The sequence below is a fragment of the Tribolium castaneum genome, chromosome 4 (genome assembly GCF_031307605.1).
Source record: "Tribolium castaneum strain GA2 chromosome 4, icTriCast1.1, whole genome shotgun sequence".
NCBI lineage: Eukaryota > Metazoa > Arthropoda > Insecta > Coleoptera > Tenebrionidae > Tribolium > Tribolium castaneum.
Window position 1 is genome coordinate 9,407,635 of NC_087397.1, and position 26,718 is coordinate 9,434,352.

At 34.5% G+C, this 26,718-nt stretch overlaps 6 protein-coding genes and 1 non-coding gene across 19 annotated transcripts; 2 read left to right on the forward strand and 5 right to left on the reverse strand.

The window, feature by feature from the left end:
- Positions 1 to 1,582: 1,582 nt before the first annotated feature.
- LOC661409 (antichymotrypsin-2) lies at positions 1,583 to 8,559 on the forward strand. 7 transcript variants are annotated; one of them, XM_015985179.2, is made up of 5 exons: positions 1,583 to 1,710; positions 2,013 to 2,127; positions 6,005 to 6,790; positions 6,839 to 6,983; positions 8,017 to 8,246. In XM_015985179.2, exons 1-5 carry the CDS (start codon positions 1,679 to 1,681, stop codon positions 8,181 to 8,183), a joined length of 1,245 nt encoding a protein of 414 aa, XP_015840665.1. In that variant the 5' UTR covers positions 1,583 to 1,678; the 3' UTR covers positions 8,184 to 8,246. The 7 variants fall into 7 exon arrangements, with proteins under 7 accessions (XP_015840665.1, XP_015840666.1, XP_015840667.1 ...); XM_015985180.2 differs by lacking the exon at positions 8,017 to 8,246 and adding an exon at positions 8,317 to 8,559 and having other exon boundaries at positions 1,584 to 1,710; XM_015985181.2 differs by having other exon boundaries at positions 1,585 to 1,710; positions 8,047 to 8,246.
- On the reverse strand, positions 2,266 to 3,964 carry y (yellow). Its single transcript, NM_001168447.1, has 2 exons — positions 3,733 to 3,964; positions 2,266 to 3,272 (listed from the first exon to the last, which is right to left on the reverse strand). The coding sequence occupies exons 1-2, from the start codon at positions 3,962 to 3,964 to the stop codon at positions 2,266 to 2,268; spliced, it is 1,239 nt and encodes a 412-aa protein (NP_001161919.1).
- LOC103315149 (uncharacterized) lies at positions 7,372 to 12,128 on the reverse strand. Of its 5 annotated transcripts, none has more exons than XR_010333669.1 (6): positions 12,014 to 12,123; positions 9,232 to 9,582; positions 9,038 to 9,184; positions 8,869 to 8,992; positions 8,718 to 8,814; positions 7,372 to 8,672 (listed from the first exon to the last, which is right to left on the reverse strand). It is a non-coding gene; the product is annotated as an uncharacterized LOC103315149 (transcript). The 5 variants fall into 5 exon arrangements; XR_010333672.1 differs by having other exon boundaries at positions 8,718 to 8,826; XR_010333670.1 differs by having other exon boundaries at positions 12,018 to 12,122.
- Positions 9,699 to 18,562, forward strand: LOC103315127 (regulator of hypoxia-inducible factor 1). 2 transcript variants are annotated; one of them, XM_064356091.1, is made up of 12 exons: positions 9,699 to 9,979; positions 10,025 to 10,227; positions 10,276 to 10,463; positions 11,651 to 11,739; positions 11,785 to 11,981; positions 12,026 to 12,186; positions 17,272 to 17,440; positions 17,483 to 17,682; positions 17,740 to 17,869; positions 17,919 to 18,108; positions 18,156 to 18,298; positions 18,346 to 18,562. In XM_064356091.1, exons 1-12 carry the CDS (start codon positions 9,781 to 9,783, stop codon positions 18,502 to 18,504), a joined length of 2,028 nt encoding a protein of 675 aa, XP_064212161.1. In that variant the 5' UTR covers positions 9,699 to 9,780; the 3' UTR covers positions 18,505 to 18,562. The 2 variants fall into 2 exon arrangements, with proteins under 2 accessions (XP_064212161.1, XP_064212162.1); XM_064356092.1 differs by having other exon boundaries at positions 9,701 to 9,979; positions 17,489 to 17,682.
- On the reverse strand, positions 12,180 to 14,720 carry atms (antimeros). Of its 2 annotated transcripts, none has more exons than XM_064356095.1 (5): positions 14,530 to 14,720; positions 14,384 to 14,476; positions 13,765 to 14,337; positions 12,682 to 13,115; positions 12,180 to 12,629 (listed from the first exon to the last, which is right to left on the reverse strand). In XM_064356095.1, the coding sequence occupies exons 1-5, from the start codon at positions 14,595 to 14,597 to the stop codon at positions 12,262 to 12,264; spliced, it is 1,536 nt and encodes a 511-aa protein (XP_064212165.1). In that variant the 5' UTR covers positions 14,598 to 14,720; the 3' UTR covers positions 12,180 to 12,261. The 2 variants fall into 2 exon arrangements, with proteins under 2 accessions (XP_064212165.1, XP_064212164.1); XM_064356094.1 differs by having other exon boundaries at positions 12,180 to 12,632; positions 14,530 to 14,719.
- On the reverse strand, positions 18,501 to 26,600 carry LOC661310 (uncharacterized). Its single transcript, XM_064356229.1, has 17 exons — positions 26,440 to 26,600; positions 26,178 to 26,394; positions 25,933 to 26,130; positions 25,462 to 25,879; positions 25,251 to 25,408; positions 25,106 to 25,199; positions 24,895 to 25,053; positions 24,527 to 24,849; positions 20,425 to 20,594; positions 20,156 to 20,372; positions 19,909 to 20,106; positions 19,654 to 19,861; positions 19,404 to 19,601; positions 19,211 to 19,359; positions 19,087 to 19,159; positions 18,893 to 19,039; positions 18,501 to 18,849 (listed from the first exon to the last, which is right to left on the reverse strand). Exons 1-17 carry the CDS (start codon positions 26,538 to 26,540, stop codon positions 18,560 to 18,562), a joined length of 3,318 nt encoding a protein of 1,105 aa, XP_064212299.1. The 5' UTR covers positions 26,541 to 26,600; the 3' UTR covers positions 18,501 to 18,559.
- On the reverse strand, positions 20,509 to 24,188 carry LOC661247 (apyrase). Its single transcript, XM_008203088.3, has 9 exons — positions 23,945 to 24,188; positions 23,681 to 23,897; positions 23,426 to 23,623; positions 23,168 to 23,378; positions 22,925 to 23,122; positions 22,717 to 22,877; positions 22,579 to 22,669; positions 20,936 to 21,073; positions 20,509 to 20,887 (listed from the first exon to the last, which is right to left on the reverse strand). The coding sequence occupies exons 1-9, from the start codon at positions 24,067 to 24,069 to the stop codon at positions 20,595 to 20,597; spliced, it is 1,632 nt and encodes a 543-aa protein (XP_008201310.3). The 5' UTR covers positions 24,070 to 24,188; the 3' UTR covers positions 20,509 to 20,594.
- Positions 26,601 to 26,718: the final 118 nt, after the last annotated feature.

Below are 26,718 nucleotides of genomic sequence, written 5' to 3' on the forward strand. Positions count from 1 at the left end.
AAACACTATTTTAACACATGTTTCCAATGGCAACGTGTTTTCACTATTTTAAAAACACGCTTTCCATAAATTAAAATATTTCAATAAAAAAATTGCACACTCGTGCAAGAAAGTTCTCGCATACGCTCGTTGCATAACGATAGCCCTCGAACTTTAAGCTTGTGTTTTCACACTCTTATTGTTAATAACTATAAAAAACAACTGCATGCAAAATTTTATAAAAATTGGAAAAGTATTTTTTTAAATGAAATGAAATTTTACTACCAAAACTATATTTTTACTGTATCTCAAAAACTGATAATCGCACAGAATTCTGCGTTTGATGTTAAACAATAATTTATATTTTTCTCTTTTTTCAAAATTGTTCTACGATTTCTTATATTTAAATTTAATTAAGTAATTAATTGATTACTACCAAGTAGCTGCAAAAATTTATTACATGTTTATTTTTTTATGAAAAATCTGTAAAAATGCCCTGAGTATTAAACAATAATTAAGCAAAACTTAAGAGATTTAAATAAACGTAATTTTAGTGATACCAACAATTTTATTAAGATTTTGTTGCTCGAAAACATTTAAGTAACTCGAGAAATTATAGAATTTTGATACATTGGTATATTTTTTTCTTAAATATAAATAACCTTTATAGTGCTTTCTGTTTTCACATAGCGATTATTATTATTATTACGTAGTGTTTACGATTTTTTACCTAGCATTTACTACTTTTACCTAGCAATTATTATTTTAATAGTCAGTTAACTTTAGAGTCAAATAACTTGGAGTTGACCTAAACTCTTCTGTCGCTTCTGACACTTGAAATAAATTAGTTTGACTCTTGAATTATCTTAATTCCGACCTTAGGTTTGAGTTAGAATATAAGTTAACTCAAGAGTCAGGCTATTTCGAAGTAGGGAATATGTTTTTTGCTTTTAACCAAAAGTTTATATTTAACCCGACATTGAAATAATGGGCCTTAGAGTTTACTGTTTTCATCTAGTGTTTATTATTTTACTTAGCCTTTAATGGAATAATCTAGCGTTCAATTTAATTATAAGGAAGGGTAGAAAAATTCTGAAAAAATTACATGAACTAGTATGGAGAGAACCATTAAGTGCTTAATAACAACCGCTGACTTCTGTGCGCCTACTAGTTTTTAAAATATAGTGAAAAGCACTTTTAGTACTCACTTTTGGAGGCTAATCAATCTATAAAAAAAATAACAAATACAAACTAATTTATGTTACAACCCTAAAATTTTCTCCTCTCAATTATCTACGTCTAAAATTGCACCGTAAAAATTGTTACTTAATTATTAACTCGGTAACGCATTTGATAATTGAAATTTGAAATTACCCTAAAAAGTGTAAAACGCTGAGCTATTTTGTAGAACTCGAGTTGATTAGAAAATTTAATTTAATTTTTCTATTGTAACAGCAATTTAATAATCCGCAAATTCATTGTAACAATAAATCATTTCGCATAATACGTTTCCGTCAATTTTCCTCAAGGCAATTTACGAGTACACGCTATTAGAATGTAGGTGGATAACTACAATTTCACACCTGTTTCATAGTCATTATGATCGTAAACTTTGTATGCGACTTAAAAAATTTTCTTGAACACTTCATTTCGAAGAAAGAGTGGAAGTGGCGGATAATAAACAACGTTTCACGTATTTATGCATTTACAATTTATCTTCTCTTTGGAAAGGTAGGTGGGGATACAACCAATATGAAGAGAATTCTGTGCTTGAATCACTGCTAGTGTTGTTCGTTTAAGCAAATCAGTTAAACAAGGTTTGTTTTTATTTACTTATTTGGTCCAATTTTGCTGTAATTGTTTCGGCTTTCTTGCACACCCGATTTTTGACCCGAAATCAGAAAAACCGCATCAACTCCATAGATTATCGCTTCTTATCACTCAATTCATTGATAATTTTTAACGCTCCTGTAATTATTAGCATAGTCCTTGACATGGCATTCCATCTAATAACAACTCGTTTGATTTTTCAGAAAAATGAAGTTTTTAATTTTACTGGCGTTGACTCTAACTCTGACCATGGCCAATGAAGTTGCTTTGCAGGAATTCACCACTGGCAACAACTTGTTTACGGCAGCTATCTACAGAGTAAGCTATTACAATGTCATTTATATACAAACACGAAACTGGTTTAGCTATCCGAGTTAAATAAATCACTTATCTCTTCCCAAAATCTGAAGAACGGTCAGTGACCAAGGACACACTACTCCATTTAATTTTTTATTTTCAAATTACAAACTGTGCAGTTTTCGCGTCACAAACGGTCCCCGAAACGAGGACTCCGAAAGGAGCCACAAAAATACGAAAATTAACATCGTTAAAGTCCAGTTGTGACAGCAAAAAATTCGACATGCGGTCAGACATGACCCACACATATCCATAACGGTCTATTTTGATATCCGAGGGGAAAAGTAGCTCAGTTTCGTCAAAATCAACAATTCCGATGTTGGCGGGTTCGTAAGAAGTCCGGCTGTTCCAGCAACCGATCGCATTTCTGTCAATTAAGTTAAATAACTGAACTCCGTCCTCACTCATCACTTTTGCCGTTACATGCGAGTCGGGTCCTCTCTCAGCCAAAGCGACAAAATCGTGGTAACTGTCCCCAACCTTTGAGCTGTTCCTCAGAACTCTCGTGGACACTGCAAACTCGCGATTACTCGCCAAAGGACTGAAATACAAAACGCGCTCCCCCGTGGCTAACAATGGCGATAAAGCGAGTCCAAAAACCCCCTCAGTGTCCCACTGGAAGTTCAACCCTCCGATGTTAAAATCCCCAGCTAGGGGGTCCGGCATGAAAAAGCCATGAGTGAACCTCCAAGACTTATTTTCCTCCCAGGAATACACAATTAGCCCATAGCCGAGTTCGTCGCTCAAGTAGGCGAAGGCATCTTCACAGGTTCTTCCAAGGTCTACCGCTATATTAGCGATAAATGTGTTTGGGTTTGTGTCTTCAGGTCGTAACTCGTACCGTCTGAGTCGCTTGTTTGTTGTTAAATCGAAAATATTGAGGGCGTAAGGACACGGGTTTTGGGTTGTGTTTCCGATACCGAAAGTTCCAGTGTCGAGAACCCAAAGGCGGTCACAAGCATCGGCTTTGATTCGGTAAACTGTAGTCAGACCGTTTTCGCAATTTCCGAACTCGTTGAAATCCCAGTTGGGGTAAGGGATCAACAGGGGGGATTTTGCGCCCTTTGCTTGGTCGAGCGGGATGTAATTCAGGGTCGAAGGGACTCCTAAACAATTAAATTTAATTTAAGAACACTAGTTTACGTTTTTTACCAAGTCGAAAAATATTCATTATAAACTCAAAAATGTTACAAACTGCTACTTCTTTTGTACTATCAGGGTCAAATTATCTTAATGTAGACTAGTAGTAAACGAGTAACATTTTTTATCCCAAAAAATTATTAGGATAATTTTACCACAAACATAACAAAAGTTGTTTGGGCTTAATCCACATTTACTTGACGATATTTTAAAACAAATAAAATGTTTAACAATTAGTTTATCACAGAAACAACGAATGCCAAACTAGCACCAGATACAAATTTTCAAAACTTTTAGTCAATGTATTAAAAAAACTAGACGTGATAGACAAATCAGTGAGTAAGCAGGAAAAAAAATAAGTATAAATTATCTCTTGGTAAATGAATTTTTTTAACTAGTGTAATTGTTAATTGATGGAAAACGTACCAACTCTCCATCGGGGCACCGTGACGAAGAGTTTTTCGTTCCAGACTTCAATCCCAACTGGGAGATTATTTTCCGGAACGAATCGTTTCGTTGCAATGGCTTTAGTTCGCTCAATATCATCCGTGTACTCGTAGTCTAACACCGACCAACTGAATTGTTCTTGTAGTTTGATTGTACAAAGAGTACTTTTAAGGAAAAGTATGGGGAAAAATAGAGTTAAGGGAGTGTTCATATTTTAATCTTATTTGAGGCTGGAAATGCACTAACGACGCAAAGTCAGTTGTGAATTTTATACGTTAGTGCCTTCATTGAATTAATTTGTAAGCCAATCAGGATAGAGAAAGTAACAAATTAATCGCTAAAATGCACACATTATTATTTTGACGGGCACTAAATAAGGAGTAAAGGCATTAGACGGGATTTTTCTGAGTTGTTGGTTGGGTAACATCCTAGACAACTGTTTTAATTGAATGTGGACAGAAAGGAAGTAAACTGTATGTGATGATGTCTTCGTTTGTCAGCTAAAATTATCGACTAAGCTTAATGTACTGATTTTTGAAACGTCTGTGTCCAGATGGAAACACATCAAAAGTAATTTGAAATTCAGAAAAATTAATCCTCATATGTTTTAATTTACTTCGTAAAATATTCATTCTTTTTTTAATTGCGTGATTATTCAAATATATAAAGAAAAATAAAGATATTTAATATACGAGTGTCTCGCGAATAAGTGCAAAAATAATTTAATTTTTGTAAATGATTTTCTGTGATTTTCCTGATTTCGCTATAGATTAATAAAAAATGAATAAAAAAACGACTGCATGTTAAATTTAATAAAAATTGGACAAGTATTTTTCAAGATAAAAAATATGTCTAATCTGGATTTTTGAGGTAACTTTTTTAAGTCAAGTATTTAAAAAAATAATGTTTGTTGAAAAAATAAAAATGCAGCTCAACTGTGTATAAAGGTAAATGTATCAGAAATATGTGTCTTAATTTTAAAAGGAAATAGAGCTCAACAATTCCAACATTTTTTCCATTTGTAATTTTTCAATTAAAATTTTATTACTTTTTTTTGACTAATGACGTCATTTTTCATTCTTTATTTGTCAACTGGCATTTTTGTTTATTGTTTTTGATAGTTTACTTACTTCTTTATCTTTAAGTATAAAAAGTTAAGTAAAAAAATTAATAAAACTTATTGATAATAATTACACATACGATGTTTTATCTTTCTGTTTGTGTCTATTTTATATGGGGTGATTGTTTTTTGCTTTTTTTAAAGTGTATTTCGTCTTTAATGTTTAATATTTGTCTAAAATATTTGCAGTTCCTCACAAGTATGTTAAGATAGCCCTTTTTTTTTCACAAATTATTTTATTTTTTTATATTGAATATAAAAGTAATAATAATCGAGAAAAAAAAAGAATTCACTATTAAAAAATGATAATAAAATTCATAAAAAACAGACATATTTTGCAATAATTTCTTTCATGGATTTATAAAGATTTCTAAAAATTATGGCATGTTTTGTCAAAAATTACTCCTGATTAAACTGACAATTTTAGACAATATAACATTTTGCAATTTTTGTCACGAAAAAACACAATTATTAGAATATGACTTAAAAAACTAATGCTATAAAATGTATTTTTCTACTTTGGTTTCACAAATTGTTCATTGTGAAACTGAAACTACAATGTGTTTTTAAATGATTCTTATCTAGTTAACTTTGATAAAGCACGAATAATTAACAAAATTAAGAGGACATAGTTTGAAAAGATTTTGATAAGTTAAACTAAACAAAAACAAACAACAAAAATAGAAGGTAGAAAAAGTAGTGTATTACACTCGTTTTATAATACTTAATTGTGGCACTCATTTTATTGGAGCACTCTTTCGTCGTGTTCCAAAACCATTCATGTCACAACAGAACATCTTATAAAACTACTGTAATAATATACTATTTTGGGCAAAACAGTCATTCAGTCAAATTATGTTTCCGAAAACATTCTCATTTCACACTTTACGTGTTAAAATTCCAAATTTTTGCTGTTCTCCCGTGTGAGGTAATTCTTGTCAAAAAAATGAACTAAACGGGGTCGTCTAATAAAAAAGTAAGGTCATTACAATTCATTGCACAAATATTTCTGTTGTAACAACCCACTGTTTACTATGTAGTTATGCTAATATTAGCTACATTGTTTTAAACATTCTTTTTCTGGAATGCTTTACTTTATCTATACATTCTTCATTTATTTTTGCTTTGTAGGAAGTGACCAAAGAAAATTTCGGAAATTTCCTCATCAGTCCATTTTCAATTCAGACAGTCTTTGCCTTGACACAATCAGGCGCCAAAGACCCCACTGCTGCTGAAATACGCAACAAGCTGAACCTACCAGACAGTCCCGAAAAAACGGACGAGATCTATTCAGCGATACTTCCCACATTGAAAGGAAACGAACAATACGCCCTTCACACAGCCAACAAAATCTACGTGAAGAACGATTACCCCGTAAAAGAAGAATTCAAAAATGTTGCCTCCAACGTGTATCAGGCAGGAATAGAAAACATCGACTTCACCCAAAAAACCGAAGCTGCCACGGCTATTAACGGCTGGGTGGAGAAGCAAACCAATAACAAAATCCACGATTTGATCGACCCTAACACCCTTGACGCTGACACGAGAATAATTCTAATCAACGCCCTGTACTTCAAAGGAAAGTGGGTTAACCCTTTCGAGTCGTACGCCACCAGAAAACGCGACTTCTACAAAACGCCCAAAGATATTGTCAAAGTCGATACAATGCAAAACACCGACTTGTACAACTACTACGAGAGCCCCGAACTGAAAGCCAAGTTTTTGGAAATGCCTTACTTAGGCGATGATATTTCTATGGTCATAGTTCTTCCAAACGAAAAAGACGGGCTTGAGTTTGTGGAGTCTCAAGTGGACAAAGTTTTCACCACACACAACTTCACCCAGGAACGCGTCAGTGTGTCTTTGCCCAAATTTAGTATCGAAAATAAAGTCCAGTTGAAGAAAATATTACAAAACGTGAGTGTTTTCATTTTTTAGTTTAGCGCACTAGTGGGGTATTTTTAGTTGGGGGTTAACACCGCTTTCACGGACGAAGCCGATTTGAGCGGTATTGCGGGCAAAAAAGGCGAGCTTGCGATCAGTGACGTTGTCCAGAAGGCGTTTATTAACGTTACGGAAACGGGAACGGAAGCGGCAGCAGCCACTGCAGGTAGGAGACTCAAACTTGAATTAAGTCTATTAGATGTAAAAAGCTTTGCAACTTAGTAATTAATAAAATTAATTTTCAGTTTCATACTAATCACTAACTTAATACCGAAATCATTCAGTTAATAATTAATCTCCATTTCGAGAACATATGATTAGTTGATTACTAATTATACAGCAAATAGGTATTCATGTCACCTAACCGCCACAGAATTAGCATCGAAATTTGTTGTTAGAGCACACTATTTTAACAAAGATTGAGTTTCTCAGAATGGCCTTTAGAATTATTGTTTGGTTGAGAAGCGCGCTTTTGCCGAGTAATGTCTAACCTAATAACCGAAGACTAATTGGTTTTTATACTTTTAGGATACCTAGAATCGAGAATTCATTTGGTTAGAAAATTGGTTTATACTTTCTTTGCCCGCCACCCTTTTCTATTTTACATAAAATCTAATAATACGATTTTACTCGTTGGTAGAGTTGTGTCGCCACAATAAAGCTTTGCTGTTTGCGGTTAATGTGATAATTAGTGGTAGTTTATACGTATTGTCTACTTAACAAAAGTATTCTCTGATTAATAAAGTTTTTCTTGGTATTGATTTTTGATGTTATTTGCAGTTATTAGCACTGAATCTCTCCCAGCGCCCCCAAAGTATACAATTGAAGTTGACAGGCCATTCATTTTTTACTTGAAACTTAAATCTGTAATATTCTTTGCTGGTCGAGTTAATTTTAAGTAGACAATTGTCCTGTTTCGCGCCCTGTACGACACTGTGCTTTTACACTTGAATTATTTTAGCCTCAGTTGTGGTTACTTTAAGTCTGCCACCCCAGCATGGAAATGTAAAGCAGTTTAAAGCAAACCACCCATTCGTTTTCTACTTGAAGTTGAACGAGTTTGTGTTATTGGCTGGAAAGTATAACACGCCTTGAACGCATTATATACTATTTGCTGTATAATTTTTTATGTATGACTTCTGAATAAAATTTCTAGCTTTGGTTGTTTTTTCCTTATTTCTGGCATGTCTTTTTAATAGCTGTTGTCCAAAATTTTGGTTTGGTTTCAGTCCAGGCAGTTCGCATTTCGCTCGAGTATGCGCCAAACAAAGACCCAAAAATCTTCGTTGCCGATCATCCCTTCATTTATTACATCACCACAAAAAATGTTATTTTATTCGGAGGACGAGTTTCCAACCTTAAATAGTGTTTCGAATTTTGTATGTTTTAATTAAAAGGATGCCAGTTAAATAAAGTGGGAAAATACTTTTACTTTTTTCTTCTCTACTTTAGCTTGGATGCTGATGATTGACATGTTTTTAATTTTGCCAATTCTTCAGTTATAGGTATCGACAGAATTGGCTTCTTTGGAGTCCCTCAGAATTTTGAGGTTGATCATCCATTTTTGTTTTATATCGTTGCGAAAGAGCGATTTGTATTGTTTGCTGGCCGTGTCACAGACCCTCAATCAGTTAATGCCACAAAATAACTTGTTTTGTAATTTTATATTTATTGTGACGTTAAAACAAATACATTTTATTTTCAATAAAGTTATAAAAAATGACTAAAGTTGTAACAACACAGGTGAGTACTTTTTATTTCAAGATGTTGTTTTCATGCAGGTACTTTGGTCCAGTTTTCTCTTTCCTGTTTTTTATAATCGGAATGCTTCAGTTATTGTAATACACTGGTGGTTCTGAAAAAACTGGTGTCGTATTTTTTATTAGTGATTATAAAATACCAAATAGGGGACATGTAAGCCTGTTCCATTTCTTGTTTGCGTTGGTAAAGAACCTGATACGACGCATAAATGCAAAACCAGAACAAAAATAAGGCTCCTAAAATCGATCCTAGATTATAATAACTAAAAAACTGTCTAACATCCAACTTACCAACAACTACAAACACGATGATAAACGTAACATTGGAAGTCGTCCCAATTTCGACGTGAATCACCGCCGAAAATAAGCTCAAAAAGCTCAAAAAAGCGCACAGAAATGCATATTTTTGATTATTCTGAAACCATAATTCAGTATTCAGAGGAAAATCACACAACTTTACCTTAATGACTGACACTAGAAGCAACACACTTAAGATCAGATTACATGTTGCAAACACTATCGAAAGCTTGAAAAAATCATCCCGTGCTTGTTCACTCCCATGCTTTAGTTTCAGTGTACATGTGATTATCCCACAAATGCCAAAAATCTGTTCAAAAAACTTGATTAAAACTGATTAGAGATTTGAAAACTTACGAAGTTAATGACGACTAGGATAAACCATCCGATTCTTAGATTGAAAATCGAGTGAAAATACTGTGTCATTTTGGAAATTTTCAACTGAACGAAATGTCCCGACTTGACGTCGGATTAAGTATGTTGGGAGTAATCGGGAAAACGCAGTTCAATAGACGCCAGACGTCTTGGAGCCGCAAAAGCTTGTTTACTGTGCTGCCGAATTTTCATCTCGTAAAAGTGCACTCCAATTTTATGATTATTTAATGACGAGTGGACGAACATTGTCCATCACTTTGCATTAGAAATAACACAAGTTTAATTGTTCCGCTTAATCACGAAACCGGCGCATCCACCAAAAATCAACCGATACTGAAAATATTTGTTCTATAATAGACTATTGCTGCTGTTAAAAACAATGTCCAGGCGTATTAATATTAGAGTTCTATTAACCTTTCACCCCTTGGTACTAATGAATAATTACCGTGTCAGTGTCACGGCACTTTCACTTTCTTTCGAAACTAGACTATAAATCCACGAAACGATGCAAAAATTTTCATTTTAACCAAAATGCTCAAACTGTGTATTCTGTGCGTCCTTTGTGTCACTTGTTGTGCTGTGCCAAATTATAATTCAAAATTATTCACACAATGGCGGGATTTTCCCTCGAAAATATTTCTCAACACTAGTTTACTACGTCCAGAGTGCCAACAAGCCTACGAGAATTTTCTGGACGGTTTAAATAAGCATGACTTAAACGCTTTGAAAAGTGAGTACAGATAGAAAACGTGTTCACATTTAAACGTGCGCTTAGTGTTGGACGCCACAGCCAAAATACCGTCCGGAATTTTGAACGGCAATATCGTACAATATGGCGATTTTAACGAATGTATGGGGGTTAAAACGGCCCAATATTGTCTCGCTGAAATTGATTTTGGAGCACTGTGGAACGAATCCTACTCCGAGTACAGGGATTTAGTGCAGTCTTTTAATTTCTTTAAGGACACGTTTGATGCTGTAAGCTATCCAAGGGCTGGGTTTAGACAAGTGATAATTTGCTTATAGCCCGCTCATAGAGTTCCTGGTTTCACTATGGCCCGTTGGGGATTTTGTATACCCCAGGAATGTTCAGCAGAAGATTTAGAAAAATCGCTAAGTGCAAATTTTGGGGTTTTGGCCCAAATTAGGCCAGGAATGTGCCAAAAAGCAACAAAAGAGAGTAAAGATTTAACCAGAGGGGACTACATTGCCAGGTACATTCACCTAAAATGAAAATGACGTCTATGACCGATACCATAAATAAATCAACAGTTTTTCATTACATTTTGTTTAAAATATTGAACAAAAATGCAAATGAATTAATTTTTTAGACTATTCTTTGGCTTACTCGTGACAATTTTTACCGAAAAAAAACGTGATAATAAACAAAAAAATTGAAAAAATGTTTTTGAGTTTTGAGCCATTTATAGGTGATTTTTCAGTTCGGTTTATTTAGCCAAGAAACTGAATAACTGAAATGAATTTCAAATTGGCTGAAATAACAAAATTAATATTAATTCCCATCAGTTCATTTTAACAAAATTTTTCGAAAGAACTTAGTTTTTACCTCAACAATAAGTCTCGAACAAGACTTAACATCTACATTTTAATGCAAATGGGTGACTTTTCGGTTTGTTTTTAATGAAATTTTGCAAAACAATTACGTTTCTAACCAAGAAACGTGCTCAAAAGAAGGCAAAGATACAATAATTTTGGGTCTAAATTTGTGCTTTTTTATTCTCTTTTAGTGAGATTACAGAAAAAAACAGATTTTAGGTCTACAATGCGGTGAAAGTCCAAGAAAGACAGAAAGAAGATTACTTTTAATCAAAATTTATTACAAGTTTTTATACAATATCTCTTGTTGAGATAATCAATTTTCACGTCTCTGCTGCAGCCAGTTTTCTAAAAAAAAACTTTGTTTTTATATCAAAAATGTGTTTAAAAATTTTAAAATCGCACAATTCACATAGCTTTTAATTTTTTTTTTATTTTGAGTGATTACTTTACTGGTTGTAAACCATATGAAATCACATTATTTTAATAATAATGTAAACATTTGTTTAGTGCTAGAAGATATAAAACCAGTAGTTTTTTACTCTTTCTCAGAAGAAATATGCTTGAAAAATATAAAATTACACATTTTTTACGTAACTTTATAGTTCTTTGGCTTATTTTTGAAAAAAAATCGCTCAAAAACGACCAAAATCGAGCGAAACAAATCATATAAAGCTTCAGCTGCAAGGCTCACTTATGGACGCGTCATTTTCATTTTGGGTGGCTGTATCTTTTGCAGTTAATTGTTTTTATAAAACACATTGTAGATGCAGATAAACAATTAGTTTAAGTAATTTCATTGATGTTTATTAGTCTAATACGAATCGATATTTATTATTTCCAGATTATTTTTTATTTGTGTCGTTCTATTAGTGGTTTCGTCAACTTTGGTCGATTATTATAGAGACGGTAAAGGCGTTGCGCACACAAATGGTAATTTCTTGTCTCGATTACAATTTTTTTATTAGTTAATTACAGGAATATTCATGAAAATACTGCAGTGTTTTTCATTGCGCGAAAACGTGTCAAAATTTTTCGAAGTGAAAGAAAACGATCGCAGCGAAATAGCTGGCTTACACGGCATTCGTTTCCTCAATGCTTTGGCTTTACTCATGTCCCATAAAAGCGTTTCGCTATTTTTCAACCCTTATATGAACCGAACAGCTGCAGTTGATGTAAATAAAACCACGTCAAAAATTTTCTTTACCTACTTTTGCAGAGAGTGAGCCGACCTTGGACAATTATTGCAAAAAACGCGATTGTTTATACAGATGTCTTCATGCTTATAAGTGGATTACTAAACGCGAACGCTTTACTTACCGACTTACACAATGGCCGTGCGATGAAATTCAAGGAAAAATTAATCAACAGGATATTCAGGTATTGTTTATTAAACCATATTTACATCTAAATCCAATAAACAATGACTTGACACTTAAATAAAACGTTAGTGGTTCAATCACTGTCCGACTTGCTGCCGGATTCGGATCCAGATCGGGATCCGGATCTTGACCGCGATCCGGATCTGGATCTGGACGGTGATTTACTCCGTGATTTGGAACGTGATGGTGATCGTGATTTGGATCCGGATCTGGATCGTGACGGCGATTTGGAAGGAGATCGCGATCCGGAAGCCGAGCGTGAACGTGATCTGGATCTAGACGCAGATTTTGATCTGGATCTTGACCGCGATTTGGATCTGGATCTTGATCGCGATTTGGATCTGGATCTGGACCGTGAGGGAGATTTAGACTGTGATCGGGATCTAGACGGAGATCTTGAACGTGACGGTGATTTGGATCTTGACGATTCCGCGTCGCTTTCTTCTAAAAAATACAATTAATACAAATTTTAAAATCAAATACGAAAAATTACTTTCGTTTTCTTGTGGTTCTTCGTTTTGTTCCATTTCCATTTCTTCGTCTTCATCGCCTGCAGGTTCGAGTTGTTTTTCGCGGTATCTTTGCATTCGGAATTCGTTCGCATCCATTGGTCGGTGTTTGACGATAAGACGGGTGTTGCTGGCAGGTTGGCCAACTTTCTGGCGACGTTTACTCAATCTGACACGGGTTTCTAGCTCATTATAGTAGGCACCATCTTGTCTGATTACGAAGAAGTAATTTTCTTCGTAACCTTTGCTTGCTTTACTCTTCACGTTCCAGTTGTATTCTCTTGCCATTTTATACTCATATTCTTCATCGTCTTGGTATGGTATCTCGTTAGCAAAGTCTTCCCGTCTTTTAACTAGAGTCTCTTCAGTTGGGAGGAAGTAGGCGACGAATTGTTCGCCACGTTCGTCCATCACACCTCTGAAAAAAAAATTATCACACAAAGTTATTACTTGATCTTTAAACTGTTTTTCTCAAAACGTGTAAAATGCGACATTCATTGTTTTTCCATCGTATTCTTAACTTATTAATAACATATTGGACTAACTTATTTTTAATTTTAATTAATTAAAATTAAAATTCAGTTTAGTAAATAAATATTTCTGGTTGAGTAAAAAAAGTTAATAGTCTAAACGATGGAGGATTTTAAATATGCTAGAGGATTTTAAAGTTGTTGGCATGTTGTCCTTGTGATAAAATGACAATGATAAAAAATTTGAATAACACTCATACGAAGACCCTTAAAGTTCTCGCATACGCTCGTTGCATAACGACAGCCCTCGAACTTTAAACTTGTGTTTTCGCTCTAGTATTATTAATAACTATTACATAATTCAATTTTAATAGCAAGTTTTGTAGCAAATTTAATTTTATAATTCTTTCTTTCATCTTCTTTTTTTCACAGCGGTTTGAAAAATATGGAACAGAGCACATTTTTTGATATATTTTTTTAACTTGTAAAGAATTTGATGCCCAACGTTCCTGCTTTTTTTGCAAAACAATTTACAGCCGTATCATTAATTTTTTTTGGGTACAGAAAATAGCTTCTTAGTCAAAATTTAATTCTTACCTGATCATAGCTTGTGACATTTCCTCAATCTGCGCGGGCACTTGTTTACCAACAGGCGCTGGATCTGAATCAAAAATAACCTGAGCACATGGATATTTCCACAGATTGAAATCGGGAAACACTGGCAATACTTCAACAGCAGTCACATTCGGCTTGCTGTAATGCTTTTCAATCGGATTCGTTGTATCACTGAACGTTTTCTCAATAGCCTTGATTTGTGAATCACGGTCCATGTACAATGTTTCATTCTTCAAATTCTTCTTAATACTGTAGCCAACTTTCGCTTCGACTTTATCCATACTTTGTGGCTGGAATCGAGTCTGTTCTGTTGAAATGTATTCAGTCCTGCGAAGCCAAGAGACAGATCTTGCATGGTGTCTGGACCTTTTCGAGTCTTGAGGTGTTAGGATATCTTCTTCTAGGAGTTTCTCATCAGCTGGATCAAGCATAGCACCTGGTTCCACAGCGTAAATATCTTTGTTAATCAAGTCAATGGCAACGCCCAAATCATGTTCAGTGAGCACTTCATACCGATAATTTCTCTCCAACGAGGTTGGATTAAATTGTATAAACCTGAAACAACACATCAGGCGACCACAAACATTTAAAACAGCCCTACCTTGATGAATCAAACGGGTATGAGATAAATTTCAAATCAAACGGGATATCAGGCAGCGTGTTGCAATATTTCACCCTGCATATCAAGTCGGACCTAAAACAGCCCCATTTTTAACCTGTTTGTTAAAATTTCATAACCATATTCACTTTTTTTCTGCTGGTTTAACAGGCCGTTTTTCTTGCGTGGAAGTTCCATTTTGTATCGTTGGAGGCATTGTAAAATATACACCAAATTTTCTAACTTAATAAAAATATTTTCAAGCTATTTCAATAAATTTACAACTTATACACGCACAGTTGTCAAAACATACGAAACAGTGTCGCCAGGTGAAATTGTTTGTAATCCCTAGATGTTTATTCAAAAGTCCCTACATTGCAGTTTCCACTTAGGTGTATATTGGGTTGCATAAGCAACAAAAGTATATTTAATTTTTTTTAATTTAACAATTATAATATCTACTATAAATAATATAATAAATAAAACATAATTTACATATTATTAATAACAATAATATACTCCAAAATAAATTAATTACACAATATTTAATTAATATAACAGTAAATGGTAGAAAACTCCTAGAACTAAAATTCGTATATAATAAATAATAATAATAAGATTAAAAAGAAAGTAAACAATTAATTACACTTATTATTAACTAACTACTTTAAATAATTTTACTGCAGATATAAAAAAATTAACATTTTAGATATATTGCGTTGTTCATTTTTTTAATAAAGCGGAATCAATTTTACAGTTAAAACAACTCTCATCTTTCGTAACATTTTTAAATGCAAATTATTAATACTTCTTAATGTTTCTACTAAAAGTTTATTTGCAATTTTTGATTTTATTTAAATCTTTTGTAGAAATTTTTTTTTCTACTGCTACGCTTGAATGAGGAAGGCAAATAATTTCTGAAATATGTTACGTTTGGAAAATCCACCCTGACTTAGAAGGGCGGGTCAGGGTGTAATTTTAATGCCCTTAACGGCGTCAGAGTGAACGGCTGACGTCGGAGCGTCAATGTTCCTGTTCCTTCTGTGATGTCCGCTTTTTTGTCAACCTTACAAAGAAATGTTTTTTTTCTTCCTTATATGTGGCTCGGTGCGTCCCGCATTCAGTTGTGGGCAAACTTGAATGTCGCAGCCTTTTAGTGCCCACTGTCCTGAAAATGTTTCTGGTTAAAACCGTAGGTTGGTACCTTGATAACTTAGTTGGGAAAATCGTCGGAAATGCTATCCGTTAGGGCCGGATAGCCTCCTTATTTCCTTTTGCCTGCCCTAGGGGTTCCCATGTGGGCTATGGGGGCCTTAGTTTAATTGCCCATGTCATTGTTTACATTTTCTTATCTGTTTTGAATTTGAATCTAACCTGTAATTGTCAATCTTAGTTACCTTTCTAAACTCCCTAGTTTTCCTCTTATCTTCTGTTTAGCGCGTAAATTTTAAATTTTCGTTTCCGTTTCACTTTTTTTCTGAGTCTCGTTCTTTAAAACTCCGAACGGAAATCGTTCTAGCACTTTTGTCCTAGCTCCGTTGTGGGAGTCATCTCGAGTGAGCAGATTTTAGATCATCTCACATTATTGTGGAGATTTGCGGTCATCGAGTGTGAAAATTTAAGTATCGTATGGAGTGATTCGTTGTGAGTGCAGCTTCACTAAGATTTTCGTGGTAAATGCTCGCACCATCGCCGTAGCCGAATAGTCGGATTCGCAGGACAAAATTCTTTTGCTAACACGAGGAAGCCGCCCAACATCAAAGGTACCGAATTGATTCTGATGAGCCCTTTTCTTTGTTTTCTTGGTTCAGTGTGTATTTCGATTTAAAGGCTTCAAATTGGGGGGGAGTAAAACCTTCGAGGGGACCTAACATCCCATCATCTCTCGTTCCGGACGTGGTCCTTCGCCGTTATCACCAAACCCGCCATCTGCGAGGTCAACAGCTACCTCTGAGGGAGCCCCTCATCGAAAAGACGGTCAGGCAAGCCTTTGTTAATTACGGACGCGCCGGAACCCCCTAACCTCGAGCCTTTTTGCTGTCTCGTGTGTTCTCTTTCTTCCAATTTTTTTTGTTTGATCGCCTCACGATCAAAGGTAATATTGCTGATCTCATTTTGTAATTTAATATATATAATTTCGTTGTAAATCGTCTCTGGACATATCGGTTGGTAGATTCGGTTATTAATTTTGCGCTTATCGATATCAGTCACAAAACATAGATCTATGAGTTTGCGGCCGACAAAGAATAATATTCCGAGCACGTGATCGGTATAAGAGAATCACTTTTCTCCTGTCTACTTGTCCAGCGTAGATAGAATAGTATTTTTTATTTCTTTAATAATTTTTAATTTCCTACATTTTTTAAATCTTTGTTATATAATATTTTAATCCATTAAAATTTAATTTCGGGGAAACCCCTTTTTCTTTCCTTTCTTTTTTTTTCCCCTCTAGTTGGGGTTATACAACTAGTGGCGCCCAATAACTTCGGTTTATAGTTCTTTGTGATCACCCACGCCCAACACCCAGAGCCGGCTGGCACCAACTTGTGTTACTTAGGTAACAATAAATTTTGACAGAACTGGAAATATTTACAACTGATTAGCAAAATGAGAAATTTTATATTTTTGCCCAAAATACGTTAACACTAAGATTTTTTAAATTATCAAAGTCAATATTTCTTAATTGTCATCATTCCCTGTTCTTAAATGATTTAACTTATTTTCAGAACTTAAATTTGGAAAATGTCATATTTCATTAAAATGATATCTTCTGCTCTAATTACTTATTGGTAACCGTTTTAAAATGTTTGAGTCAAATCTTTAAAAAAAAAATTAAAATAATAAAAAATCCCTAGCACCTGCGCAGAAGTTCCAATTTAATTTTTTTTCAGAATTCTTCCAAACGTAATTGCCCTAATTTTATTTTGTACGTACATATTACCCTTGATGGGCTCCGGGCCGTTATGGCCTGTCGTCGTCGATCACCATTCAACACTATGCAAGCAGCACATGTGGAAGAATATTTTTTTCATCCACAATTACTTCGGTTTTGAAAATATGGTAAATACCACATTATTGCTAAACGTGTACTTAACTAAACAGTTTCAGTGTTTGACTCACACGCACCAGCTAGGTATTGACATGCAGCTGTTTTTAGTTACACCAGTTTTTGTTTATTTGATCTGGACATTTAAACGAATTGGATTATTCTTTATGGGAGTTGTGGCCCTACTTTCAACAATACTTAGATTTTGGGTTTCGTACGAACATGAATTGACGAGCGTCGTTTACTTCGGCATCTCGTAATGAAACACTTGCTTATATTTAGGAAAATTATGGAACAATATTTTTTATTTCAGAGTTTCAAAAATGTTTTCAGTGGCTAGTTTATCATACATTTTACCAACTCATCGAGCAACTATTTATTTAATAGGTGTTTACCTGGCTTATTTATTAAAATGTTCTAAACCAAACACTTCTTTCACTAAGGTACTTGACGTATACGTTTCGTTAAGTAATTATTTAATGAAATTTTTAGTGGCAAGTTGCATTTTTGTGGTGCTTTTTCCTACCAATGTTTCTCGGTGCTTGGCTAGGACCGTACCATATGGTCACAAAAGACTATGTTTATGATAAATTGGAAGCCTCGTATGTGCTTGCTTTATATCCGATTTTTTGGGGCTCCAGTGTAGCATTTGGAATTTATGCCATAAATAGAGATATTGCAGGTTGTTCACAAATTAAAACAAATGCGGTTCAGAAACTATTCTTTTAGGCTGGTTGGGAACGTTGTTTAATTGGAAATATTTTCAAATTTCAACAAAACTGGCTTACGCCTTGTATTTGGTGCAATTTCCAATTTTTTTCTATAATGTGGGGTTGACAAAACATGTTGACGAATACCGCACATATTTACAAGTAAGTTATAATTTATTAAATGTCTTTGAAAACATCGTGTCTTTTAGCTTGAGGTTGTTGAAACCATAGTTATCATATTGTGTTCCTTTTTGCTTGTTCTTTTGATTGAAATGCCGTTTCAAAACATTAAAAAAGTATTATTTGATCAACCGAAAAGACGTGACCAACACCAACATATGCGCTTGAAGGACTTTAAAAGTGGTTAACTGTTAAGTTTTATTTATTGATTTTTAATTTTTACAAATAAAAAATTAACAACTTCTACGACACAATTTTAATCCTATCCTCAACTCTTGCCCATAATGGAGAATGTTTTCCCAAGTATCTCACATAAACGTCTGAGTCCCGATCACCAATTATTTTATTTCTTATGTATTTCTTAAAAAGTGGATTGAAATCGGTATCAGTTAGGAAAGTTGGCAAGAAAACTCGATAATATTTCTCCAAAACAAGATTTTCGTAAATAGGGTCGGCACATTCTCTGCAACTGGTTTTTACCGATTGAACTCTGCCACCTTCAGGATTACTGACATTGAATACGATTTTAAAACCTAAAAAAATTAGTCTCATCGAAAAAAATACTATTACACTTACCAGATACTTGGAATAAATGGGGCCATTTCAAGTGATTATCATCCACACAACTTTCCAAAATTTTGACCAAATGTTCCCCTTTTATTTCACATAGGTTGATAGTGTCTTGAAACGGAAACGTTGATATCAATTGATTGAACGTAATATCTGTCAAAATAACACAGATATTTGGAATGATTACTTAATTTATTTACTTCCTGTTTCAATTCCGGCCCTCATTCCTCCGGCATGTATCATAGCAAGGTTGCATGTGTTGTTGTTTTCAACCTAAAAAATATCGTAGGAAAATAATTTCTAATTGCCTCAATTTTTTTCAACCATTGCATCTGTTGCAAAATTTCCAAGGGGACATTCTTCAGACCTACACGGCTTATTTCTCATCGCAAGTTTAGAGTTTCCCACAATTTTCCCACCTTCTAAGTCCACATCCTTCTTCCAAACTTCCAGTTCTGCATCAATTTCCCCATCTACAAACAAATTAAGAAAAAGAACTTGTCAGAATTAAACTAACCTGACGGTGTTTCTGGCCCCAAAAACACAGGATTTCCGCCCCATCCTGTTAAATTACCAAGCTCATCATAAATTACTTTAAGATCACCAAGATATTTAGTGTAAGCAGATGCTTGCACAACTAGAACTGTACCACCATTTATGTTTAAAACAGGAGTAGGGTAAGGTCCAGAAGGTTTGTCTGGACCGGGGACTGGACCTAAAATTTCGGATAAAACTACAATTCTTGTTACTAGTTAAAGATAATTTACTTCCGCTATAAAGAAAAGTGTCAGTGTGGCCCCCAACTATCACACTTATTTTGAAATTGGACTTTTGTGCAATTTCCAAATCGGCCTCGTAACCACAATGAGAGAGAACAATAATAGTGAAAACACCAAGTTCTTGCAATTTTTTAGCTTCAGAATTCACCGATTCTAATTCATTTTGAAAGGTCAAATTTTCGGTGCGAGAAGTCAACTAAAATTTGCTGCTTTAATTAATGACCAAACTATCAAAAATTTTACTTTAGTCGAAGTGGTGAGGACTCCAATAATTCCGATCTTTTTGCCGCCTTTTTCAACGATTACGCTCTTCCTGGTCAAATTTTGAAATCGGGGTTCCTTACTATCGTCAATATTGCTCACAATAACTGGTGCTTTAATGTGGTTTAAATAGGGCACTAAACCGGCAATACCGTCGTCAAATTCGTGATTTCCAAGAGTCTAAAATTAATAAAGTGTTTCTGCTGTTTTACAAAAATATCCGAAATACAATTGCATCAAACGGTAGTTTATTTAAAAAGTGTTGAGTGACATTCCATTTGTGCACAATGTACCATAAAGTCCCCTGAAAATTATCTCCAGCATTTAATAAAAGTGAGTTTGGTGTTTCGTTTTTTAATTGTGTGATTTTTGAATACAGTCTTGAGAAACCGCCAATACAATTATCGCCTTCACAAGTTGTTGATAAATTATCAACGGGTTCGTACCTAAACATTCAATTTATTTGTCTAATTCTAATTAAAAATTGTGCTTACCTACCTGGCGTGAAAATCATTGAAATGAATTATAGTTAAATTAAATTGTGCACAAAGAACAATTTTCAAAAATAAAACAATTGGCAAAAACGTTTGCATTGCGAATTTTATTGAGTAATTAACAACACAACACTTCAAACAAACTAAACGATAATTTGAGCGAATCAGAATCCCCTATCGCTTAATCGTAATTCGTCCTTCAATCTCTTGGAAGATGGGGGATTTACTCTCGACGTATCTCACAAACAAATCTCTATCTCGTCCTCCTATTTGCCGATTTTTGAAGTACTTTTTGAACAAAGTGAACCCGAAACCACCTTCGGCTAAAAACGATGGTAAGACAACTCTATACATTTCTTCGTCTTTTAAATCCTCATAAACTGGAACTGTGCATTTTCGACAACGGACTTGGAGGAACGTCACTCGCGAACCTTCGGGCATTGTTAGGTTGTATACGATTTTAAGGCCTTAAAAAATTATTATTTCGTCTTATTGTGAGCGTGACAGTTGCATACCAGCCACTTGCAGAAGTGTGATACCATCGTCACTGGTGGAAGATTCGAAGATTTCCTTCAGGTGTTTTCCTTGGATTTCACCAATATCGATGGTGTTGTTAAAGGGTGCTATGCTTGTAGCTTCGTAGTAAGTTATACCTGATTTGAGTTAGTTTTTTGTTTCGAGTCTTGACTAGTTATTTTTATAAGGTGACCAACGACAAAAAAACAAAAACCAGGTCACAATTAATTAATTATTATTATATTTTTAAAGTTGTACCAATTTTAAATAAGTATTAATAAACAACAAAACATAAAAGAAAAAGATATTCATTTCAAACAAAAATGTAATAAAAGTTCCTATAATGTGTGTTAATTTTAACACGTAATAAAGCTCATCAAATACAATAACTTTTCTATGTAATATTTTGCAAATTTCTTATTTATAATTTTCACTGTTTTTCTCCTTTCTTTTGTGCAAACGAGTCGCTCAGTGTTTAATAATTACTTTGTATTCATAACAACAATTTTCATTGTTGCTTTAAATTTTTTAAATTGTCCGCTTCTATCAGTTCGGCTCTCTTATTTTTGTACCCATAGGCGGGTACAAGTTTCAGTGTGTTATCTTTTTCCAAATTTTAAGTAAATTTGCGAATTTTTTATTGAAAAATTACAAATAGAAAGATTGAGCTCTGTTACCTGTTAAAATTAAGGCACGTAGTTCTCATTCCAGTTCAAATTTGTTTGGGTTTTTTGTGGTTACTGATATCTCTTCATACTGTGCTACTAGTTGTTTACGTGCCATAAGCGTCCCTGAGGGGGGTTTTGCCCCATTTTTAGAGACAACTGACATGCGAAAAATTAGAAAATACATACTGTCACTGTGCTCACAAATAAATATGTGTAGTAAATTCATTTTCGCCCTGTATATATGTCCGGAAATTTGTTTCTTTGATTTGATCTATTTTTTATCTTCTCTGTTTTGTATAATAGTCTGTTACCTACTATCTCTCTGTATTCTGTTTTTCCTTTTCCGTTTAACTTTTATCCCGAGTTTTATCCTTTCTCTTCCATGTTATATTTATTTTGTATCTTCTATTCTCTATTCTATGCTGTATTCTCAATTCGAAATTAGATACCTATTAGCAAGTAGGTATGCTTGTCTATTCTTTATCTACCTTTTCTACTGGAAAATGGCTTCCAATATTTTCTATCATTTGTCTCTTTTAACCTTTGTTTCTATATTCTGACTTCTTTCTTTTCCGGCTTAGGTACACACTGTTCTTTATTCTATGTGTTTTCCTCTACTTTATCTCTTCATTCTTCTTCGTTCAGTCTTCTTGTCTTCCATTCACTATTCTTTCTTAAACTCTACTTATTCTGTCATCCCTTCTGTGTTCTTTATTTACTAACATCTTTTTCTTTTCTGCTCTCTCTCTGTGTTTTCTCAGTCAAAGCAGAGAAAGCATTTCCAGACATAGGTCTATGAAAATTTTGATAACTTCATTTTTTAGGGTTCTAACAAATTTCGTATATACTTTAGGATGGTATTGGCCGTAAAAAAAATTGATAGAACTTCAAAGACTATACTTTTACTGTTTTTTTATTGTAATTTTTTGCCCTGGATAAAACAGAACGGTTGGTCACCTTATTATTTTACTTACTCCCAATATCAATCCCTGATCTTAAACCTCCAGCATGCATCATCGCAATTGATGCATTTGTCCAAGTGCCAGGTTCTGGATGGTCTAAATACTAGAATACATTTTTTGTTGCCTGGTTAATTTGTCTACGAAACAAACCCCAAAAACCATTGCATCTGTTATGAAATTCCCCATAAGACATTCGGCCATGGGACACGAACTTTGTTCCAAGCGAACCATTGTTTGACCAATAATTCTATTACCTTCATTTGCATCGACTTGTTTCTTCCAAGGTTGTAGTTCCTCATTCACTTCTTTATCTGTTACAAGAGTTAAAAGAACAGTCAAACTTCTAGTTTTTAATAACCTTGAGGTAGTTTACTGTCCATGAAGACAGGAGCACCGGTCCAATTCACGACTTCGCCAAAGTTATTATAAAAAAGGCTAATATTTCCGAGATATTTGGTATAAGACGAGGCTTGGACTACTAGAACTTTTTTCCCTTCTTTGTTTTGGACGATTGTGGGGTATGGACCCACTGGTATGTCGGTTCCAGGTACGGGTTCTACAATTTTTACTCCAAATTTTGTCCCATTAATTAAGTTAGTACCTCCAGTGTAGAGAAAACTATGAGTGTGGCCTCCCACAACCAGCGAAATTTTTGAAGTTGCGTTTGCTGCGATTGCCTTTTCAACGTCGTAGCCACAGTGTGATAAAACAATATTCGTAAACACTCCTTCTTCCCTAACTAATCTTTCGGCCTCCGTATTTACCGATTCAGACTCTTTTAGTAAAATTAAATTACCAATGTCTGCAATTTCCTAAAATGTTGGTACGTTAACAAGTGATTGGGTTATAAAATGCTTACATTGATTGTGGATAAAATGACTCCAATTATGCCAATTTTCAACCCGTGTCTTTCTATCACTACACTTTTGTTGAACAAATTCTGAATTGATGGTTCCCGAGTTGCATCAATATTTGACACAACAACTGGGGCTTTGAGTTGCTCCAAAAACGGTACTAAACCTGCGATTTTATCTTCAAACTCGTGGTTACCCAAAGTCTGTAACATATGTGTTATGGTTTTTGACTATACGTTATATCCACGTTAATTAATTACAAATGCGTCTGTTGGTAGCTTATTGAAAAAGTACTGAGTAACGTTCCATTTGTGAACATCGTACCATAAAGTACCCTCGAAATTATCGCCCGCATTGAGTAAAATCGAGTGAGGTTTTTCCTCGATAATTTTCATAACACTTGCAAAAAGTCGCGAGAATCCACCAATACAGTTTGAGGTTTTACATAACCCGGAATCGAGGTTTGTTTCCTCATATCTTCAAGCTTTGGAATAAATTTAAAATTATTATTTTGCGTGACTCACCTTGCATGAAAATCATTTATGTGAATGACGGACAATTCGATCAATTCGGTTTGTTTAGACGGAAAGCCATAGGCAGTAAATATTGAAAGTAATAGTACCAAAGCAACACAACCGAAAAGTCTCATGTTTGTTTTAGGAACTAATTTCTTCTTGATGTGGCGCACGTAAGCAGCACAATAAAATAATAAAAGTGCGAATAAGATAACGACCAAGAAGGATTCGGTGACAATAGTAGTTAAATTGTATGGTAAATACTTACTTGAATATGGATGTGCATGCATTAAAATTTGGTTTAGACGCTCGTATCATCGAGTGGCCATCTACATTCTTACGCACAATTTCGTGTTCAAGTGTTAGATTTGTGAATTGATAAGGGTTATCGGTTAGTATGCTAAGCACGCACAGAAAAATAAAAAATACCCATAATAGCACTCAGAAAACGTAAACGTAAACATGTTTTGATCTGATTTGAAATAAGGATAATATTCTCCAAAATTTGAAGAAGGAAAAGGAAATTAAAAAAGACAGTGCATATTGTTAAGCGTGTATTTTATTTCTGTTACAAAAAATTACATAGTATTAGGAATCCAAATTTCTGCAATTAATCGTCACGTCTCCAACGAACTCGATTCTCCCATCAATTTCCTCAAAAACTGGCGATTTCGCCCCTAAATACTCAACAAAAACATCAATGTCCACTCTTCCGACTTTAACATTTTTCAAATTGTCTCGAATAACGGTGAAACCGTCTCCACCATTTCTCAGAAAAACTGGCACAATTAAGCGGTAAGTTTTATTCAAATCCAAGTCTTCGTAAATCGGGATGTTGCATTCGTTGCAACGAGCTTTGATTGATTGAATCCGGGAGCCGATCGGTTGTGATAAATTTGCAACAATGTGAAAACCTACACAATATTGTAGATTTATTTACAAATTATTATTTAAAGTACCTGAAATTTGTAATAAGTTTACGTCTGCGTAAGTTCGTCCGTAGCTGTATGGAGTCATACTGAACTCAAACATTTCTTTGATATATTTTCCTTCAATTTCGCCAACATCGAACGTGTTTTCGAACGGTTGGGCTGTCATCATGTCGCTGTAAGTTATATCTAGAAGAAGTGACATAAAATGGTTTTTCAAAACTGTTGTCTCTTGTAGTACCTCCACGTTCTATCGTAGTTCTCAAACCTCCAACGTTGAAAACGGCCAAAGAGGCATAAGTCCAATAAGACGTGTTGTCAGCCAATGCTATGTACTATTACAATTATCTATAGCAATCAAAAGTATTGTATCAATTTACACTTACACTATAAACCATCACGTCGGTCACAAAATTACCAAGCAAACATTCGGATTGATAACACATTGTCTTGTCTAGTGTTACCAAAGTTTGTCCAAGAACTCTATTACCTAATTCATCAACTGCATCTTTCCAAGGTTGTAGTTCTTTGTTAATTATCTTGTCTAATAAATTTTATAATTTAGCACCAAATTATTTTTCGATTATGTAATTTTACCTTGAGGTGTGTCCGTATCTAGAAATATTGGTTCTCCACTCCAACCGACACAATTCCCATTTTCGTCGTAACTTACCGTTATATTTCCAAGATATCTGGCATAACAAGAAGCTTGGACTACTAGAACTTGTCTGTCGTCTTCAGTTCGATTTATAATTGTTGGGTACGGTCCTGACGGAGTCGCAGGGCCAGGAACAGGTTCTCCTGTGTATAAAAATGTGTGCGAATGTCCGCCAACAACCAAACTTATTTTAGACGCCTTAGTTGCTTTTCTTGCAATTTCTTGTTCAATGTCGTAACCCGAATGAGACAAAACTATGTTAGTGAAAACTCCCTCTTCCTTAACTAATCGTTCAGCTTCGGTATTAACTGATTCAGACTCGTCTAGAAAGCTCAGTTTTTCAGTGTTTGAGATTTCCTGTTAATTGTTTGATTATTTCTTTAATATTTAACCACCACCAAACAACTTACATTACATGTGTGAATCAATACGCCAATAATCCCAATTTTTTTACCGTTTCTTTCAACGACCACGCTTTTTTGGTAAATATTTTGTAAGTCTGGTTCTTGGCTATCGTCAATGTTTGATGCAATGACTGGAGCTTTTAAGCTTTTGATGAATGGGACAACTCCCTTAATACCATCATCAAACTCGTGGTTACCCAACACCTCAAATCAATTCTGTTATCACGAATTTTCACCTTTGAAATTCTTACAATTGCATCAAACGGCAATTCGTTGAGGAAATATTGTGTCACGTTCCATTTGAAGAAATTATACCACAGCGTTCCTTGAAAATTATCTCCCGCGTTTAGTAAAATTGAATCAGGATGTTGAGTCAAAGACTGATTTATTACATTAAACGTTCGAGAAAATCCGCCGATACATTGATCACTTTTGCAAGAACCTCCTTCATCGTTCGTTTCCTCAAATCTTTAAAAACGTAAACGACACGGTAACTTTTTTAAGTTCAAATACCTGGCATGGAAGTCATTTATGTGCAAAACCGTCAAGTCAAACGTCTTAGAGACACCAAAAGTCAAGGGAAGTAAACACAGAACAATTGTTAGGAAAGTCATTTTTAACTCTAGACGTGTTTTGCCTCGTAAGAGTTTTAAAGACGTACGGGAAGATTAGATAATCAGTTATTAACTTTTTTAAGATCGTTATTTAAGTATTAGAGAGAGAAAAAGATAAGAGAATTAGGAATTCAACAACCGGTTTTACGGTTCGCTTATCTCATACGTGACAATAAAA

What these genes read in the sequence shown, in the direction of transcription:
- LOC661409 (XM_015985179.2), top strand. Translation starts at nt 1,679, where the DNA reads ATGCATTTACAATTTATCTTCTCTTTGGAAAG. An exon ending in TTTATCTTCTCTTTGGAAAG is followed by an intron (nt 1,711 to 2,012) that starts GTAGGTGGGGAT and finishes TTGATTTTTCAG; the next exon opens with AAAAATGAAGTTTTTAATTT. An exon ending in AGCGGCAGCAGCCACTGCAG is followed by an intron (nt 6,984 to 8,016) that starts GTAGGAGACTCA and finishes TCTTTTTAATAG; the next exon opens with CTGTTGTCCAAAATTTTGGT.
- y (NM_001168447.1), bottom strand. Translation starts at nt 3,964, where the DNA reads ATGAACACTCCCTTAACTCTATTTTTCCCCATACTTTTCCTTAAAAGT. An exon ending in GGTGCCCCGATGGAGAGTTG is followed by an intron (nt 3,273 to 3,732) that starts GTACGTTTTCCA and finishes TTAATTGTTTAG; the next exon opens with GAGTCCCTTCGACCCTGAAT.
- LOC103315127 (XM_064356091.1), top strand. Translation starts at nt 9,781, where the DNA reads ATGCTCAAACTGTGTATTCTGTGCGTCCTTTGTGTCACTTGTTGTGCT. An exon ending in TTAAGGACACGTTTGATGCT is followed by an intron (nt 10,228 to 10,275) that starts GTAAGCTATCCA and finishes ATTTGCTTATAG; the next exon opens with CCCGCTCATAGAGTTCCTGG. An exon ending in CATAAATAGAGATATTGCAG is followed by an intron (nt 18,109 to 18,155) that starts GTTGTTCACAAA and finishes CTATTCTTTTAG; the next exon opens with GCTGGTTGGGAACGTTGTTT.
- atms (XM_064356094.1), bottom strand. Translation starts at nt 14,597, where the DNA reads ATGCCTCCAACGATACAAAATGGAACTTCCACGCAAGAAAAACGGCCT. An exon ending in GTTAAACCAGCAGAAAAAAA is followed by an intron (nt 14,477 to 14,529) that starts GTGAATATGGTT and finishes GGGCTGTTTTAG; the next exon opens with GTCCGACTTGATATGCAGGG. An exon ending in TACCCGTTTGATTCATCAAG is followed by an intron (nt 14,338 to 14,383) that starts GTAGGGCTGTTT and finishes GTGTTGTTTCAG; the next exon opens with GTTTATACAATTTAATCCAA.
- LOC661247 (XM_008203088.3), bottom strand. Translation starts at nt 24,069, where the DNA reads ATGAGACTTTTCGGTTGTGTTGCTTTGGTACTATTACTTTCAATATTT. An exon ending in TAGTTTTCTCTACACTGGAG is followed by an intron (nt 23,123 to 23,167) that starts GTACTAACTTAA and finishes TAAAAATTGTAG; the next exon opens with AACCCGTACCTGGAACCGAC. An exon ending in CAGATGCAATGGTTTTTGGG is followed by an intron (nt 22,670 to 22,716) that starts GTTTGTTTCGTA and finishes AATGTATTCTAG; the next exon opens with TATTTAGACCATCCAGAACC.
- LOC661310 (XM_064356229.1), bottom strand. Translation starts at nt 26,540, where the DNA reads ATGACTTTCCTAACAATTGTTCTGTGTTTACTTCCCTTGACTTTTGGT. An exon ending in AACTACGATAGAACGTGGAG is followed by an intron (nt 25,054 to 25,105) that starts GTACTACAAGAG and finishes CACTTCTTCTAG; the next exon opens with ATATAACTTACAGCGACATG. An exon ending in TTCAATGATTTTCACGCCAG is followed by an intron (nt 20,373 to 20,424) that starts GTAGGTAAGCAC and finishes TTGAATGTTTAG; the next exon opens with GTACGAACCCGTTGATAATT.